General features: G+C 37.7%; 1 protein-coding gene and 1 long non-coding RNA gene across 2 annotated transcripts in view; both read left to right on the forward strand.

Annotated features, from left to right (window-relative positions):
• LOC309845153 overlaps nucleotides 1-17,737 on the forward strand; it is a 92,862-nt gene that overhangs the window by 71,245 nt on the left and 3,880 nt on the right. The gene's annotated exons all lie outside the window — the stretch shown is intronic.
• LOC309845792 (ubiquitin-conjugating enzyme E2 Z-like) lies at nucleotides 6,181-7,150 on the forward strand (the record flags this gene model as incomplete). Its single annotated transcript, XM_082694138.1, is given in 2 exon segments — nucleotides 6,181-6,387; nucleotides 6,389-7,150. Coding segments are annotated over 2 exon segments (885 nt in total). The 3' UTR covers nucleotides 7,067-7,150.

A 17,737-nucleotide genomic window follows, 5' to 3' on the forward strand; every position in this document is an offset into this window, starting at 1 on the left:
ATTTCAGGGTTCCTCTCTCATTGTGTTAGAAAAACCCCTTTTGGCACATACAGGGCTATCTATCTGACTTATCACATCATCCCAGAAGGGGGAAGAATTGGGGCATAGTTATTGCCTATTCAAAAATTTTGTGCTTGCATGCAGGATTATATAAACAAATAATGATATTTTTTTTTATAATTTTTTATTTTTTTATAAACATATATTTTTATCCCCAGGGGTACAGGTCTGTGAATCACCAGGTTTACACACTTCACAGCACTCACCAAAACACATACCCTCCCCAATGTCCATAATACCACCCCCTTCTCCCAAACCCCCTCCCCCCAGCAAGCCTCAGTTTGTTTTGTGAGATTAAGAGTCACTTATGGTTTGTCTCCCTCCCAATCCCATCTTCTTTCATTTATTCTTCTCGTACCCACTTAAGCCCCCATGTTGCATCACCACTTCCTCATATCAGGAAGATCATATGATAGTTGTCTTTCTCCGCTTGACTTATTTCGCTAAGCATGATACGCTCTAGTTCCATCCATGTTGTCGCAAATGGCAAGATTTCATTTCTTTTGATGGCTGCATAGTATTCCATTGTGTATATATACCACATCTTCTTGATCCATTCATCTGTTGATGGACAACTAGGTTCTTTCCATAGTTTGGCTATTGTGGACATTGCTGCTATAAACATTCGAGTACACGTGCCCCTTTGGATCACTACGTTTGTATCTTTAGGGTAAATACCCAATAGTGCAATTGCTGGGTCATAGCCATTTCCTTACACCACACACGAAAATAGACTCAAAATGGATGAAGGACCTCAATGTGAGAAAGGAATCCATCAAAATCCTTGAGGAGAACACGGGCAGCAACCTCTTCGACCTCAGCCGCAGCAACATCTTCCTAGGAACAACGCAAAAGGCAAGGGAAGCAAGGGCAAAAATCAACTATTGGGATTTCATCAAGATCAAAAGCTTTTGCACAGCAAAGGAAACAGTTAACAAAATCAAAAGACAACTGACAGAATGGGAGAAGATATTTGCAAACGACATATCAGATAAAGGACTAGTGTCCAGAATCTATAAAGAACTTAGCAAACTCAACACCCAAAGAACAAATAATCCAATCAAGAAATGGGCAGAGGACATGAGCAGACATTTCTGCAAAGAAGACATCCAGATGGCCAACAGACACATGAAAAAGTGCTCCATATCACTCGGCATCAGGGAAATACAAATCAAAACCACAATGAGATATCACCTCACACCAGTCAGAATGGCTAAAATCAACAAGTCAGGAAATGACAGATGCTGGCGAGGATGTGGAGAAAGGGGAACCCTCCTACACTGTTGGTGGGAATGCAAGCTGGTGCAACCTCTCTGGAAAACAGCATGGAGGTTCCTCAAAATGTTGAAAATAGAACTGCCCTATGACCCAAATAATGATATTTTAAAATTACCAATCATTTATTTGAATCAGACTACATGGCATTGAATATATATATAGAAAATAGCTTAAAGCCATAGGAAGACATGATACCATAGTAGCAATGGGTTTCCAGTCCTTTCCTTGGGAAAGATTTATTTGTTTATTTTTATTTTTATTTTTATTTTGAGGCCAACAATGAGAACGCTTGGCCTGTAAATAAAGAAGAGGCACCCAAGAAAGAAGGTAGAGGATGTAGGGACACAGAAAGGAAGTGGGGTAAACCTGGCTAACATCACAGGGATGAAGGTGCTGTGACCAAGAGTGACATATCATAGGAAAATGGTCCATGGAGTGGTCCAGGTCTGAAGAACAGGGTTCAGACTGCCAACGAGCAGCTGTGGGAGGAGGGCAGACAGTCTCTCAGCTTCAGTTTTCTCATATGAAAGATGAGGGGCTTGGACTAGATGTTTTCAGAGTCATTTTTAAATTCCTGTCCACAAAGCAGCCATAAAATAAGGCTCCCTGGTCTCTGTTCTGAGATCTTGATTTTTACAAATCCTAAGATCTTTATTTTTCACCCAGCTCTCCGGGTGATTCTTTTTTTTTTTTTTTTTTTAAAGATTTTATTTATTTGAGAGAGAGAAAATGAGAGAGAGAGCATGAGAGGAGAGAGGACAGTGGGAGAAACAGACTCTCTGGCAATCAGAGAGCCTCGTGTGGGACTCGATCCCAGACTCCAGGATCATGACCTGAGCAGAAGGTAGTTGCTTAACCAACTGAGCTACCCAGGAGCCCCTCTCTGGGTATTCTGATGTGAAGCTAAGATTTGGAATCACTACTGTTGCTGGTAGTATGACTATTTAGGTTGCATGACTCGTCCTCTGGCTTTTTTTTTTTTTTTTTTTTTTTCCCGGAAAAGTAGTGAACATATCTTCTGTTTCTGCTCAATTATGAAACATCAGTTGTAGCACTTTCTTGATGCATGATACTTCTCAGAACTAAGTAAATTTTGTCTCCCCACTGCCTCTATTAATTATACTTGATAGTTTTGTCACTGACATAGTTTATGTAGGTGGAACAGCTCAGCAAAAAGGAGATGCTTTATTAAAAGTCCTCGCAGCCCTCTCTTACAGGGGTGAATGATGGATGTCAGACTCAGAGATCTGGAAAATTCCTGCATCAGACATTGTGATTTCTGCTTAAATCCCTTAAGCAAAAGGGTTTTCCCTTTGGTCTGTCTTTGACCTCTTTCTCAAATTCTGTACCTTAAAAGAAAAGAAAAAAAGAGAGAGAGAATGTAGCAGAGCTTTCTGGGGATATATCAAAGTATACCAGTAAAAGAAACATGTGTTGAAATACTAAGAAACCAAAATAAAATTCAGGAGAGTCTGAAAAGTAAACAGGTGCTTATAGACCAGGGGCTAAAAAGTATGAGCCTCAATCCAAATCTGGGCCACTGCCTATTTTTATAAATATAGTTTTATTGGAACACTGCTGCACCAATATGTTTACATAGTTTCTATAGATGCTTTCATATTACAGGAGAAGAGCTGAGTAGTTAAAATAGAGCAATAGTAACAATGTGGCCTGCAAAACCTAAAACAGGTACTATCCAACCCTTTGCTTCTAACATATGTTTGTTTCACAGGAAATCCATGAATAATGTATATCCCATAGTTGTATCAGAACTACTTGTCCTTTCTTAATTTAGTAGCAGAGAGAGTAAGACTGAAGTGCAGATAAGAAAGGGTGCCATTAGTAAAAATACCTGAATTACAGGGCACCTGGGTGGCTAAGTGAGTTAAAGCTTCTGCTTCAGCTCAGGTCATAATCCCAGGTTCTGGGATCAAGGCCCACATGGGGCTCTCTGCTCAGCAAGGAGCCTGCTTCCTCCTCTCTCTCTGCCTGCCTCTCTGCCTACTTGTGATCTCTGTCTGTCAAATACATAAATTAAAAAAAAATTACCTGAATTACAAATAATAATCATAGACTAAATGGATATTTAATGAACAAAGTCACAGGAAAAAATGGATGAGCTACAGTGAAAACTCAGCTCATTCCAACGAATGAGAAGTATTCAAATATTTGCTGGATGATAGTCTCAGAAAATAAACAAAGACAAACCTCCTGGGAAGCTAGTAGATTGTTTATAACAAAATGCCAAATTATCAGGAAAGCTACACAGTGTCCTAAATCAATAGTAAATGTGTGTTTCTGTTATAGTTTTTCATTACTCAGTAGAATAGAAATGGTGATTTATTTGGTAACACCAACATCATCCTGCGTATTTTCTGATGAGATTTTCTACTGATTGTGTGAGAGCTGTTTAGAAAGAAAGCCTTGTCACCATTTTGTTAAACATTTTTTATTAACCTGTACATTTCAAGATATATTTGTACAATTCCTGGAAATGCTGGGTTTCATTCTTTTTCAGTTTCAAGAAGACATAAAGTATCTCTCCCTGATGTTGGATCCTAACAATCCCCAAACACACAGTCTTTAAAATCAATCCCATTTCATTCATTTTTCAATATTAGAGCAAACAAGGGATACAGAATGTCCCACCTGCTTTGAGACTATAGATTATGATATAAAATGTGCTGATGTAATCAACTTAAATTCAAATTAACCACTGCATGAGAGATCTCCCCACATGCTGTGTACTTAGCTTGATGGTACTGGTTTTATCCTCGGTGACTGCACAGTTCTGCTCAGGCAAGTGAACACAAAAAAGGAAACACTGGGTAAAGGAAAACAATAGGAAACAATTGACTATGCCAAAAGAATAAGCAAATTATAAGACAAATAAATTAATTAATGGGATTAAAATTGTGGAATGCTTTTTGTTTAAAAATTGTGCAAACTTGTTTGCTCTCAAGAAGATCCAATTTATCCTTTCTACAGAGCCTATGGTTCCAGTTGTGTTTAGGCCAGCAGCCAATATTTATCCTAGCCTGGATGCCTTCCTTGCCCATAGGCAGCTGCTACCTGAGGCAATTAGTATCTTCAGCTGGGCAACTTGGGCAACACCCAGGCAAGATACAGGACTGGCTTTAGCCTTACTGGAATTTATTGAAAAGTCTTTACATGACCCAAAGTACTCTTTAATGCTGTGTGGGTGGGGATCTTGGTGCTGGCTTCTGATGATCACTTTTCTCCTATGTCTTTCTTGGCTTTTAAGTGATGCCATGCCCTTTTGAGCCCTTATTGTGTGCCTTGCTCTCTGTTCTAATGTTTGATCACTGGTAATACTATCACATAATCTATAACCTATTCCTTGTCTGAATTTCTCTGTCAGTGGATGCCTTTCAGAAAACAAACAAACAAACAAACAAATATACAAATGAGAAAATACACAAGCTGTTATAAAAAATACTAATTTTATTATCATCATTACTCATTAGGGTTTCTGTTATTTCTGTGTGTACTACATGAACACTTAAGCTTTTGAGTAGCTATAGTGCCTAGTTCTTAAGGACTGAGAGGAAGTAGTAAAAGCAACTGTTCTGTGGTCCATTCACTTTTTGGTAAGGGGAAACAAGGAAGAATTGAAGATTACCTGAAATCTCTGTCAACTCAATTCCAAGTAATGATACTTCCCAAGAAGAGTAGTCTGTATTTCTAATGTATCTAGCAATATTTCCCTGATTAGAGATTACCTATAGTAAACAGAACCCAAAACTGTGAAGCATAGTGCCCTGGAAAAAGTCCAGTAGTTGATCATTTAAATGTTCCTCACTGTACAAGATGCTTTTAGGAATCTCACCTAGAAACACTTTCTGGAGCAAAGTGTTTAGGTCCAATGAGGGGAAAATCGAGGGAGAAACCTTGGTCATCCCTCTGCTTCACTGGAGACTTTGATTGCCTATAGCTTTGATTTTATTTAGTAAAGCTTAGTATTATTTAGTAGTCACTGGGTATTATCTCTAATTTGACAGTTCAACCCTGTGTGTTAGCTTAGAATTGTGGTTCTTATGTGAAACTGTATTTGAATCCCTGTTCTCTGAATATTACCTGTGTCAGTTTGGACACATTACCTAGTTTTAATCCTTCAGTCATTTAGTTCCTCTACCCTTAAAATGGTCATTATGAATATAATTTTCTATTTGAATTTTCTATTTTGAATTAATTGATATAAACCTAAAACAGTGGTTTAGTCATAGCATTTTTAAGACTTAGCAAAGGAGGTTCTAATACTATCTAATATGAGTTCTTCACGAATTATGTTCCAGAGAGTCTTAAGCATTTTAAAAGAATTATTTCTTTTCTAATAACTCTCTGAGATGTAGAGAGCAGTATATGAGAATGGAAAGGGGGCTGAGACTGAAGTTTCCTTTCATATGTATTACCAACCCGTATATTTAATCTGTAATAAAATTTAATTGCATATGATTTCCTTCTTCCAAAGCAATCTCTAGAATTCTGCTACTCAAAATAGTCTATAGCATCTGTGTCTTCTGAGTCCCACCAGAGACCTATTGTATCAAAATATGCATTTTAACAAGATTTCTGTGTAATATTAAAATATAGATCTTTTTAAATGCTAGAGAAATCATTGATAAGATTTTAAAGGAGGTTTAATCTCATGTTTGAAAAGCATAAATTATTAAAATAGTCAACCAATACAAAGCCAAGAAGCAAAGAAAGAAATATGAATAAAAACATTTGAAACAAATAAATTATTAGAGATACAAATCATACCTGATTAAAAGAAAGTAAGGCTCATCTGTATGCTGCCTATAAATAACCATTTTAAAGATGAAGACCCTGCTGCCCGGGCTCCCGCCCTCGGCCGCTGCCCACTGGGCCGCGCTGCTTAGCCACTGGGACCCCACACTCAGCTCCAACTGGGACGGCGAACGAACCGCGCCGCAGTGTCTACTTTGGATCAAGCAGGATATCATGTCCATTTATAAGGAGCCTCCTCCAGGAATGTTCGTCGTACCTGATACTGTTGACATGACTTAAGATTCATGCATTGATCACAGGCCCATTTGACACCCCTTATGAAGGGGGTTTCTTCCTGTTCGTGTTTCGGTGTCCGCCCGACTATCCCATCCACTCGCCTCGGGTCAAACTGATGACAACGGGCAATAACACAGTGAGGTTTAACCCCAACTTCTACCGCAATGGGAAAGTCTGCTTGAGCATTCTAGGTACGTGGACTGGCCCCGCCTGGAGCCCAGCCCAGAGCATCTCCTCCGTGTTGATCTCCATCCAGTCCCTAATGACTGAGAACCCCTATCACAATGAGCCTGGCTTTGAGCAGGAGAGACATCCAGGAGACAGCAAAAATTACAATGAATGTATCCGGCATGAGACCATCAGAGTGGCAGTCTGTGACATGATGGAAGGAAAGTGTCCCTGCCCTGAGCCCTTACGAGGGGTGATGGAGAAGTCCTTCCTGGAGTATTACAACTTCTATGAGGTGGCTTGCAAAGATAGCCTGCACCTTCAAGGCCAGACAATGCAGGACCCTTTTGGAGAGAAGCGTGGCCACTTTGACTACCAGTCCCTCTTGATGCGCCTGGGACTGATTCGTCAGAAAGTGCTGGAGAGGCTCCATAATGAGAACGCCGAAATGGACTCTGATAGCAGTTCGTCTGGGACAGAGACAGACCTGCACGGGAGCCTGAGGGTTTAGACCCTGCTCCCTTCTCCCCTCCCCCCACTCAAGGGTCCCAGCAACGTCCCTCCCCCCCCTCACCCCAGGGATGGAGAGGCACTGTGTATCTCCCTCCAAACATGACGTCATCCTGCAGTCTCCCTCCAAACGTGTCTGTCTGCAGTCTTGAAGCAGGGCTTCCCGATGCCCTTTTCCTCCCTGCCTCTCTTCTCCCAATACTTCCCATGGGCCAGCATAATTTTGTTTTTCCTAATTTATAGTCACTGTTCTAGACAGACCAAAGAGAAGGAACAGTGGTGGAGTCTAGGCTGCTGATCAGTGAGCTTTACCTAGCACCTGAGCACCTTTCTCCTCTGCCCGCCCCCATTCCCTTGCCCATTTCCAGATTTAAGACAGAAGGTAAATGTGACTGGGATGGAACTGAGGTCCTGGTAGAGCCTGCACAGGCACCATGAGAAGCTGATTTTGTTCCCGTATACACTGATTTGAAAAGTTCCCAACGCAGCCAGCTGCTGTTTGTGGGGTACGAGAGCCACTACATAGAATAGTCTTTTACAGATGTTCCTAAATGCTACCCACGATGAGGGTATTTCCCCTGGGGGTGGGGTGCAGTGGGGAGACTGATGCTAGTCCTCTTGTGTTCTGTTTGGCTGTCCTTGTGTATTTTCACCCTGGCCTCTAGTTACCCCCCCAACCTCCCTCCCACTTCAATGCCCAGGGACTTGTGGGGAGCAAGGGTCGCCAATGGCAGAGGGGCTGGGGCTGGGACTGTGGGCCCCGCTGCTTCTCTTGCCTCTCCGCCTCCCGTCCTTCCCAGCTGCTCTGTCACTGGCTCTGATGGCTGTTTGCCTGGCTGTGTTGCTTCTCTGTCTGTATCTAGCTGCAGTGATCCTTTAGCTGGTTGGCTCAGAAGAATGTGTGTTAGGCGCCCTGTGGTACTGGGCACTGAGAAACTCCAGCCTTCCCCTTTTTGGTGTGTTCTCCCCATACTTTCCAGATTCTTACTGTTAGGGCTCCCAGGGGGTGTTGGTGATCCATGTGATGCAGGGCCTCAGTCAGTATCCAGCCGCGTGTATGGGAGAGGATGACTTGGGCCTGCCCTGCCCGCTGCTGTGGAGGCTTCTGCCTGTGGGTCATGGGACTTCCGGGGAGTTCGGAAGGGGTTGGGCACGAAGGAGAATGTCCAGATTGGGAGGGCAGGAAGCAAAGAAACTGGACAGGAAGTGGGCTTGGGGAACGGAAGTTTATCTCGGATACCTAAGGCTGGGTCTCTTAACAAGGAGACTTAAAGAGGGACCCCGCTGCCAATTTCCCTCTTCCATTCCCAGAGCAAGTACAGGGCTTAGCAGAAGGCCCTTGGCCTGTTGGTCTAGTGGTTGTCTGTCATCCATTTAAGTGTTCCCATTTTCAAGTGACAATCCTCTCCTTGGCCCTGCCGTGGGCAGAGCATGTCTGGCATACCAGCCTGACTTTTATGCCCTAATCTTGAGTTGAAGAAATATATGCACAGGAGTCAAAAGAGATGTCTTTATATCTGACTGTACATAAATGAAGTTTTTTTTTTTTTCTTTTTGGTGCAATAAAGTTTGTTTTGGCAGAAGGAGAAAAAAAAAAAAAGATGAAGACCAAAAGTAGTTTAACATAAATGCATAGAAAAAATAGCATGCATTCATCCATCAGCAGAAATTTGGAGGGTCAGGCCAACTTCTGAATAAGGGATATTACCAGATACTTTTTAGAAAGGATCATAATAATGATAATAAGGTTATTTTACTACAAAGACATAGCAATCCTAAATATTTATATTCCTAGCAAAGACATGAAAATACAAAAAATACAAAAAGGACAAACTGATAGTACTGAAATAAGTTGGAACATTAACACTCCTCTCTCCACAAACAATAAAATGTAGTCATAAAATCAGTAAGAATAGGGCTTCTAGGTCACACAGTTGAGTAAACATCTGACTCTTGGTTTCAGCTCAGGTGGTGGCCTCACAGTCATGATCCAGCCCAGCTTTGGGCTCTGACCTCAGCATGTAGTCTGCTTAAGACTCTCTCTACCTCTCCAACTACCCCTCCCCTGCTCTCACTCACTCTCTTTGCCTGTCTCTCTCAGGAAGAGGGAGTACCAAACTATCAATATATTGACATTTTAGTGAAACTCCTCTCCAAAACAGAAAATATATTTTTTTCTACAAGCATACATAGAATATTTACCAAAATTAATCATGTTCTACTCATTAAGGCACACCTCAACAAATTTAAGACCTAAAATACAAAATGTCTACTCTGAAAAAATAAATTAAGCTAGTAACTAATAATTGAATTTCTGCCAGTAAATGAAATATATTTGCAAAGTACCCAAGTACCAAACAAATAAGCAATACACGTCTACATTCTACATAAACCTGTGTGTTAGAGATGTCGCAAAGGAAATTACAAAATAATTTAAATGGGATGAAAGTGAAAGTACAACACATAAAAATCTGTGGAACACAATAAGTGCTTAGGTGGAAATGTAGAACATGATATATATTAGAAAAGAAGAGATGACAAATCAGCTTAATATTTCTATCATAAATATTAGTGAAATATTAAATAATATTAAATATTAGTGAAAATTTAACACAAAGTACACAGAAGGAAAGAAGGAAAGAATAAGAAAGCAGACAAAAGAAATTAAAAACAATAGCAAAAGAGAAAATGAAAGCAAATTTGATTCTTTGAAAGGATTAATGAAATGTATAAATTTCTGATCAGTCTGATCAAGAAAAAAGGAACAAAAACAAGTTGCAAATACCAAGACTCAAAAAGTGGACATCACTACAGATCCTGCATTAATTAGTAGAATGACAAGAAAATAATGTTATCAACTTTGTTCCAATAAAATTGGCAATTGAAATAAGCAAATGCTTTGAAAAACAAATTATAAAATTCAATCAAGAACAAATTGTGGAGGCCAAGGAAAACAAGGCTGTACCCACCTTGAGTCTAGCCCAATTTCCAGAGACAAATAACTCAGTTCCTTAAGCCCTAATGTCACCCTCCCCTCCATAAACAAAACTGAAGGAGGCTGAGGTAGAAGGAAAAGCAAATAAAGTTAAATTTCTTCTAAGCCCAAATCTCACTAACAAGGACGCTTGATAGCAAGAATGTGACATTCCACCAGGAAACTCCCAATTGTCTTCATGCTAGTGCCTTATTAAAGGGAAAAACGGCCTTGGCTTGATAGTAACCAGACCTTCAATATCCTGACAGTCTTCTTTACCCTGATAGCCCTTCTGAACACTCCCTTTGTCCTCATCCACCGCTGAGTCCACCCCTACTCTGCTTTTAAAAACTCTGACTGTAATCTGGCTCGGGGTCCAAGTCCCTACTCTGCTGTGTCGGGTATACTTGGGCCCAAGCTTAAGCTTGTCAAATAAACCCTCATGTGATTGCATTGGTGCTTGGCTCCTTGGTCTCTCAGACATGAAAATTTGGGCACAACACAAATAATCTTAAAATCATATTTTTAATAAAGTTAATTTGTATTTAAAAGTTTTCCAATGAAGAATAATCCAGGCAGAGATGGGTTTTTGGAAAGTTCTATGAATCACTGAAAGGAAAAAACACTGATCCAACACAAACTCCTCCAGAAGGTGAAGGAAAGGGAATATACTTCATTTTATTAGCCTAACATTACTTTGATTCCAAAATCAGACAAATACATTGCAATAAAAGAAATAATAGATAAACATTTCTTTTGAAGTTAGATGTTAAAATTCACAATGAAATATTCAGAAATTGAATCCAACCATATTTCAACAAGATAATACATCCTAGTCATTTGAAGTTTTCCCCAGAAATGAAAGGCTGGTTCTAAATTTGAAAACCAATTAATGTGTTTCACTGTATTTACAAACCAAAGAGGAGAAATGTTGGAGGCCACGATAAGGCTTGAGACAAGGACCAAACGAGGCCCTGACTTGTGTCTCCCTTTAAGTCCAAATACCTTAATAAAGGGTTACGGACAGGAATGGTTGAGTAGCACTGAGAAAAGATCTGTGCTATGTGTCGTGTGCTCACCTCCATGACTTCCCACACTTTCCCCAAACAGAAGGGAACAATGTGGTCAGGGTTATGAATTCTTAGTTGGTCCTTGTTGTTCCTGTACTTCCCATAACCCACTCCCTGGTTGATTGTAACTTCTTGTATCAATAGTAGCTAATGGCATTAGCCACGACTACCTGGCATCACGAGATTTGTTTACAGTTAATGTAAACTTGTATAGGAACTTGCGGTTATCTGACTAGATACTGATGTATTACTCCTATTGTGGTCTGCCTTATAAATGCTTGTAAGATGTGGATAAAATCAGCACTGTTGGACATCCTCCTCAGTGCTCTTCCTGCCCCCATCTCTTTGTCTCTTAATTTCTTTTCACCATCCTCTTACCCTCACATTCCTGGTCAATTTGTCGTGCCGGCCACGACAGAGAAATCATATGAACATTTTAATAGATACAGAAAAAAACTTTTGAAAAAATTCAAACTCATTTTCAAGAGAAGGAAAATTCAACTTGCTAAGAACATTTCCAGTAAAACTATAGCTAACATCATTTTTACTAATGAAATCCTATATAATTCACAAAAGTACTTTTATAACTAATAAATGAGTTTAACAATGTTACAAGTTATGAAGTCAATATATAAAAATGATGTTACTAAAGAATAACATTTAAAAATAGATCATTATTGTTAAAACTGGCAATCCTCAGTGGAATATTAGACATAAGAGAACTTGAGTAAGAGAGAAGTTTCTGTGAACATCATTGCAAACCCTAGTTAAAATTTGTATGACTTACTTGAGAAATGGAACATAAAAATGACTTTAATTAACACAAGCATTTACACTGTGCCAACCACAGCATACGTGCTAATGACTAAAACAAATACTGGTAGCAGCAATAATAATAATAGTTTAGGCTTCGTGTAGGTTTGACTAATAACTTCTTTCCCCAGATATAAAATTCCATCAATATTTCAGGAATATAGAATTTCATTTTAGGAATGCATTGTGGTACCTACCTTTTTTAAAAACTAATTGATGAGCCACAATTCTACTATTAAGGGATTGACATCATGCCTTTTATTTATAATATATATCTTGTTTGCTTGTTATTATGAGTGTTAGGCATTTATATAAATGACCTCAGAAGCTTTGTACCTTATCATCAATACACATTTTTAATTTCTTTATTCAATATGTTTATTTTCAGTATTTTAATATATTAATTGAGCCTTTCTAATAACGCCATATTTGTAGTAGACTGCCAATGAAAGCATTCATAGTTTATTCAAACTGATTAAAAATAAGGTTTGGGTACAATGATTATAGTTATCAGGAATTACATTTTATACATGATTTTAGTTATCCATGAAATTTTATAAAAGACATTAACATTTCATAAATTTTTGAAAACTATTTTGAGGTCTCCAGATTTTTCCAAATCCCCATTTTGGAGTTCCAATAGCATTTTTCAAGTTCTTCTCTGGAAAATTCATATTAATAGTTGAAAATAAAAACAAAGATAGAATGAAAATTTTTTACAAAATGAGTAGTATCATCGACTCTAGTAAAAACTCTTACTTGATTCATTCTGTAATTAATGTAAACATATTTGTAGCTTAAGATGTTCTATATTTTTTTAATTTTAATTCCAATTGGTTAACATATAGAAACATACTAGTTTCAGGTGTACAATATAGTGATTCAGCACCTCCATACATCACCAGTGCTCATCACAAGTGCAATCCTTATTCACCATCACCTATTTCACCCATCCCCCACCCACCTCCTATATGGTAACATCAGTGTATTCTCTCTAGTTAAGAGTCTGTTTCTTGGCTTCTCTCTCTCTCTCTTTTTCCTTTGTTTTCTTTCTTTAAACGAGTGAAATCTCTTTCTTTAATATGAGTGGAATCGATTCATATGTTATTTGTCTTTTCCTGACCTGTTTCACTTAGCATTATACTTTCTAGCTTCATCCATGTCATTGCAAATACCAGAATTTCATTCTTTTTATTTCTTTGTAAGGTGTTCTATCTTTTTTTTTTTCTTAATTCTGGTAATACTGATGAGGTGACATGAAGGATGTAACATGAAGGATTTTGCTTTATATAAATATTTATCCAATTATAATCTGAGTAGTATATGAAAATGTTATTAAAAGCCCTTACTTTACAGAAATCTCATGTAAGTTATATGTCCACAGTGTCATAACATTCCAGGTATCTATTTTTTAAATTTTCTTTTTGTGAAGCAAGTTACTAGAGGTTCTCAAGCTGGGCATATTAAAATATCCAAGTGAAGTGAGAGTCAGTGTAGCATCATGAAGGCCTTTGTTGTCATATGGAATCACCCCTAGCTCAATCACTGACATGCTTTTTGATTGTGGGCAAGTCACTAAGTATTTGGTATCTCAGTTTCTCAATAGTAATTTTTAGTTTAGCTAGGGAAGAAAATGTATAGAAGAACTTGAGCATTGAATAAGCTCATACTTACAAATACTAGAGAAAGCAGAAGGCAAGTTTTATAAACCTTCAGAATAAGAACAATCACATCATATGATTTTTTTAACTTTTTATTTTTTATAAACATATATCATATGATTTTTAAGGCAATTAGGTGTTAAGGTGTTAGAAAAAAAATGAGAAATGCTAGCATTGTAGGCAATGCCCATATGTTATAGTTTATATAAATATCTGAATCTGAAAATGGATGTTTACTCAAATGTTTTATTTAAAAGCTTACAAAGTTAGTTACAAAAGCCTACAAAGACAGATAATTAAATATCTTCACAGTTTTGTATATGTTTTCATTTTAAACTTTGCTTTTTGACAGATTTTTACACTACTAAAAAGTTTAATTAGCACAGGTGAGATTCATTAAGGAGTTAGTTTTTTGTCTTTGAAACAAGGTCAGAAGAACAAAGATGTGCTTGAAAGAGATTTACATTTAGTGAAAAAGAGGATAAAGATATTTTCAAAAGCTCAATAAGTCATGGAAACTAATGTATCAGGATAGCTTAATGCTTAATGTTTAATGTTGTATGTATATACATATATGATTTAAGATATATAGAGAAATGTTCTAATATGTGCAAATATAGTTTGCTTTTTATTATAGTTTGCCTTTTACTGTCTCAATTACTAATAACCAACTTGAAAATTTAATTTTAGCAATTAGGGATGAATTCTTCTCTACTGCTGAAAAAGTGAGTGTATCCTCCATGTCTCTGCATGCTCTTTTCACCCTTCACACACTAAAGTGTCTGTCTGCCAAAAGTCCTTGACTTTGCTCCTCGTATCTGTGGTATTTCTTTATTTTCATACTTTCATTATGCCCATCTTGGAGCTCAGGAAACAGAAGACCCTGCAATTAACAAGACATATTTTTATTTATTTATTTATTTATTTATTTATTTATTTATTTATATTTAAATTCAGTTAGCCAACATGTAGTATATCATTAATTTCATATATAGTGTTCAATGATTCACATATTTACTAGAACGAAACCTTCTACTGATCTGTCTTTGAGACCCGAGACTTTGGAATCTCACCCCTCTTCACTTCCAGTAAATGACTTCTCCCCAGGTGACCTGTCTTTTTCAAATACAATACTTCGCTCAAAGTAAAATTTCATACTGGTTTTTAAGAATATACAGTTTATCTCGATCCACACATAATAGTAACTTGGTTTTGACTATGTATACTTCATTTTTATAATTTAAGGATCCCTTTAAACTAAACTTAATTTCTTAGTTATTTACCACTGTTAATGCAGATAACACTACTCTCAACTTTAAAAGGAGAATGATGGAAATTATACTCTATAAATGTCAATTTCAAAAACAAAACATGCAATTTTAAATAACATAATTATTTTCATTTTTAAGTGATCAAAATATTCAGCTTTTGAACTTTCTGGAGGAAGGGGATCTCCATTTCAAAATTGTGGGTGGATAGATAGATAGATAGATAAATGCTCGGACACTGTAGATGTGACTTTCATTATGTTTCCTATATAGATTTGCAACTGCTTTGAAGTGAAATTAAGTTCACTTTCTTTTACTTTCCTTTATTTTTTTTTAATTTTTTATTTTTTTATAAACATATAATGTATTTTTATCCCCAGAGGTACAGGTCTGTGAATCGCCAGGTTTACGGACTTCACAGCATTCACTATAGACATACCCTCCCCAATGTCCAGTAACCCTCGGTTTGTTTTGTGAGATTAAGAGTCACTTATGGTTTGTCTCCCTCTCGATCCCATCTTGTTTCATTTATTCTTCTCCTACCCCCCAACCCCCCACATTGCATCTCCACTTCCTCATATCAGGGAGATGATATGATAGTTGTCTTTCTCCGATTTACTTATTTCACTAAGCATGATATCCTCTAGTTCCATCCATGTCGTCACAAATGGCAAGATTTCATTTCTTTTGATGGCTACACCGCTTCTTCTTTATCCATTAATCTGTTGATGGACATCTAGGTTCTTTCCATAGTTTGGCTATTGTAGACATTGCTGCTATAAATATTCGGCTGCATGTGCCCCTTCAGACCAATACGTTTGTATCTTTAGGGTAAAATACCCAGTAATGCGGATGCTGGGTCATGGGGTAGCTCTATTTTCAAATTTTTGAGGAACTTCCATGCTGTTTTCCAGCGTGGTTGCACCCACTTGCACCAACAGTGTAGGAGGGTTCTCTTTTCTCTGCATCCTTGCCAGCATCTGTCATTTCCTGATTTGTTAATTTTAGCCATTCTGACTGGTGTGAGGTGATATCTCATTGTGGTTTTGATTTGTATTTCCCTGATACCGAGTGATGTGGAGCACTTTTTCATGTGTCTGTTGGCCATCTGGATGTCTTCTTTGTGGAAATGTCTGTTCATGTCCTCTGCCCATTTCTTGATTGGATTATTTGTTCTTTGGGTGTTGAGTTTGATAAGTTCTTTATAGATTTTGGATACTAGCCCTTTATCTGATAAGTCATTTGCAAATATCTTCTCCCATTCTGTCAGTTGTCTTTTGATTTTGTTAACTGTTTCCTTTGCTGTGCAAAAGCTTTTGATCTTGATAAAATCCCAAAAGTTTATTTTTGCCCTTGCTGCCCTTGCCTTTGGCAATGTTCCTGGAAGACATTGATGTGGCTGAGGTCGAAGAGGTTGCTGCCTGTGTTCTCCTCAAGGATTTTGATGGATTCCTTTCTCACATTGAGGTCCTTCATCCATTTTGAGTCTATTTTTGTGTGTGGTGTAAGGAAATGGTCCAATTTCATTTTTCTGCATGTGGCTGTCCAATTTTCCCAGCACCATTTATTGACGAGGCTGTCTTTTTTCCATTGGACATTCTTTCCTGCTTTTTCAAAGATTAGGTGACCATATTGTTGAGGGTCTATTTCTGGGCTCTCTATTCTGTTCCATAGATCTAGGTGTCTGTTTTTATGCCAGTACCATGTTGTCTTGATGATGACAGCTTTGTATTAGAGCTTGAAGTCTGGAATTGTGATGCCACCAACTTTAGCTTTCTTTTCCAATATTCCTTTGGCTATTTGAGGTCTTTTCTGGTTGCATAAAAATTTTAGGATTATTTGTGCCATTTCTTTGAAAAAAAAATGGGTGGGATTTTGATAGGGATTGCATGAAATGTATAGATTGCTTTAGGTAGCATAGACATTTTCACAATATTTGTTCTTCCAATCCAGGAACATGGAACATTTTTCCATTTCTTTGTGTCTTCCTCAATTTCTTTCATGGGTACTTTATAGTTTTCCAGGTACAGATTCTTAGCCTCTTTGGTTAGGTTTATTCCTAGATATCTTATGGTTCTGGGTGCATACTTTCCTTTAAAAACTAATAATTGCTAAAAAGAACACTCACATTAGCTATATCATTGTCTAGAATGCCATTGTTAAAAAATGGGATATAAAGTATTAATATGCTAATCAATTTCTATGTTTTGGGCATTCAGATTATTGGGAGTAGGTAAAATGCACATTTGAAAACTACATATTCTTGGTGATCTGATTTTGTTTGCAAAAGTACCAGTTTGTATATCACATCTTGCGAATTATACAATTAACTGAAATCATTTACTACTCGTTCAAAGGAAAATAATAAAAAGTGAAGAGCCAAGAGGTGAGTGATTTATCTGTCAGAATTGCTATCAGTAAATTTGACAAAAATGCCTATTTAAAAAATACATACATATTTTAGGGCGCCTGGGTGGCTCAGTTGGTTGGGCAACTGCCTTCAACTCAGGTCAGGATCCTGGAGTCCCGCATTGGGCTCCCTGCTTGGCAGGGAGTCTGCTTCTCCCTCTGACCCTCCCCCTTCTCATACTCTCTCTCTCAAATAAATAAATAAAATCTTTAAAATAAAATAAAATAAAAAATACATACATATTTTATGTCAATTAAATTTTGTATACTTAACATAGAGATCTATTTGACCAACCCATTGCAACAGGACATATACACTCTAGTTTCCATTGCAAACCAGTAAATCCTGAGCACAGCATTACTAATATCCAGTCTTTCTATAAAACATTAGACTTTATACTTATCCCATATTATGAAATGCTAAAGTAAACCAAGTTGTTACAAATTGCGGTGTTAGACCTTTCCTAAGCCTCTTTG

The sequence above is a fragment of the Mustela nivalis genome, assembly GCF_964662115.1.
Source record: "Mustela nivalis genome assembly, chromosome: 12".
In the NCBI taxonomy this organism is placed as follows: domain Eukaryota; kingdom Metazoa; phylum Chordata; class Mammalia; order Carnivora; family Mustelidae; genus Mustela; species Mustela nivalis.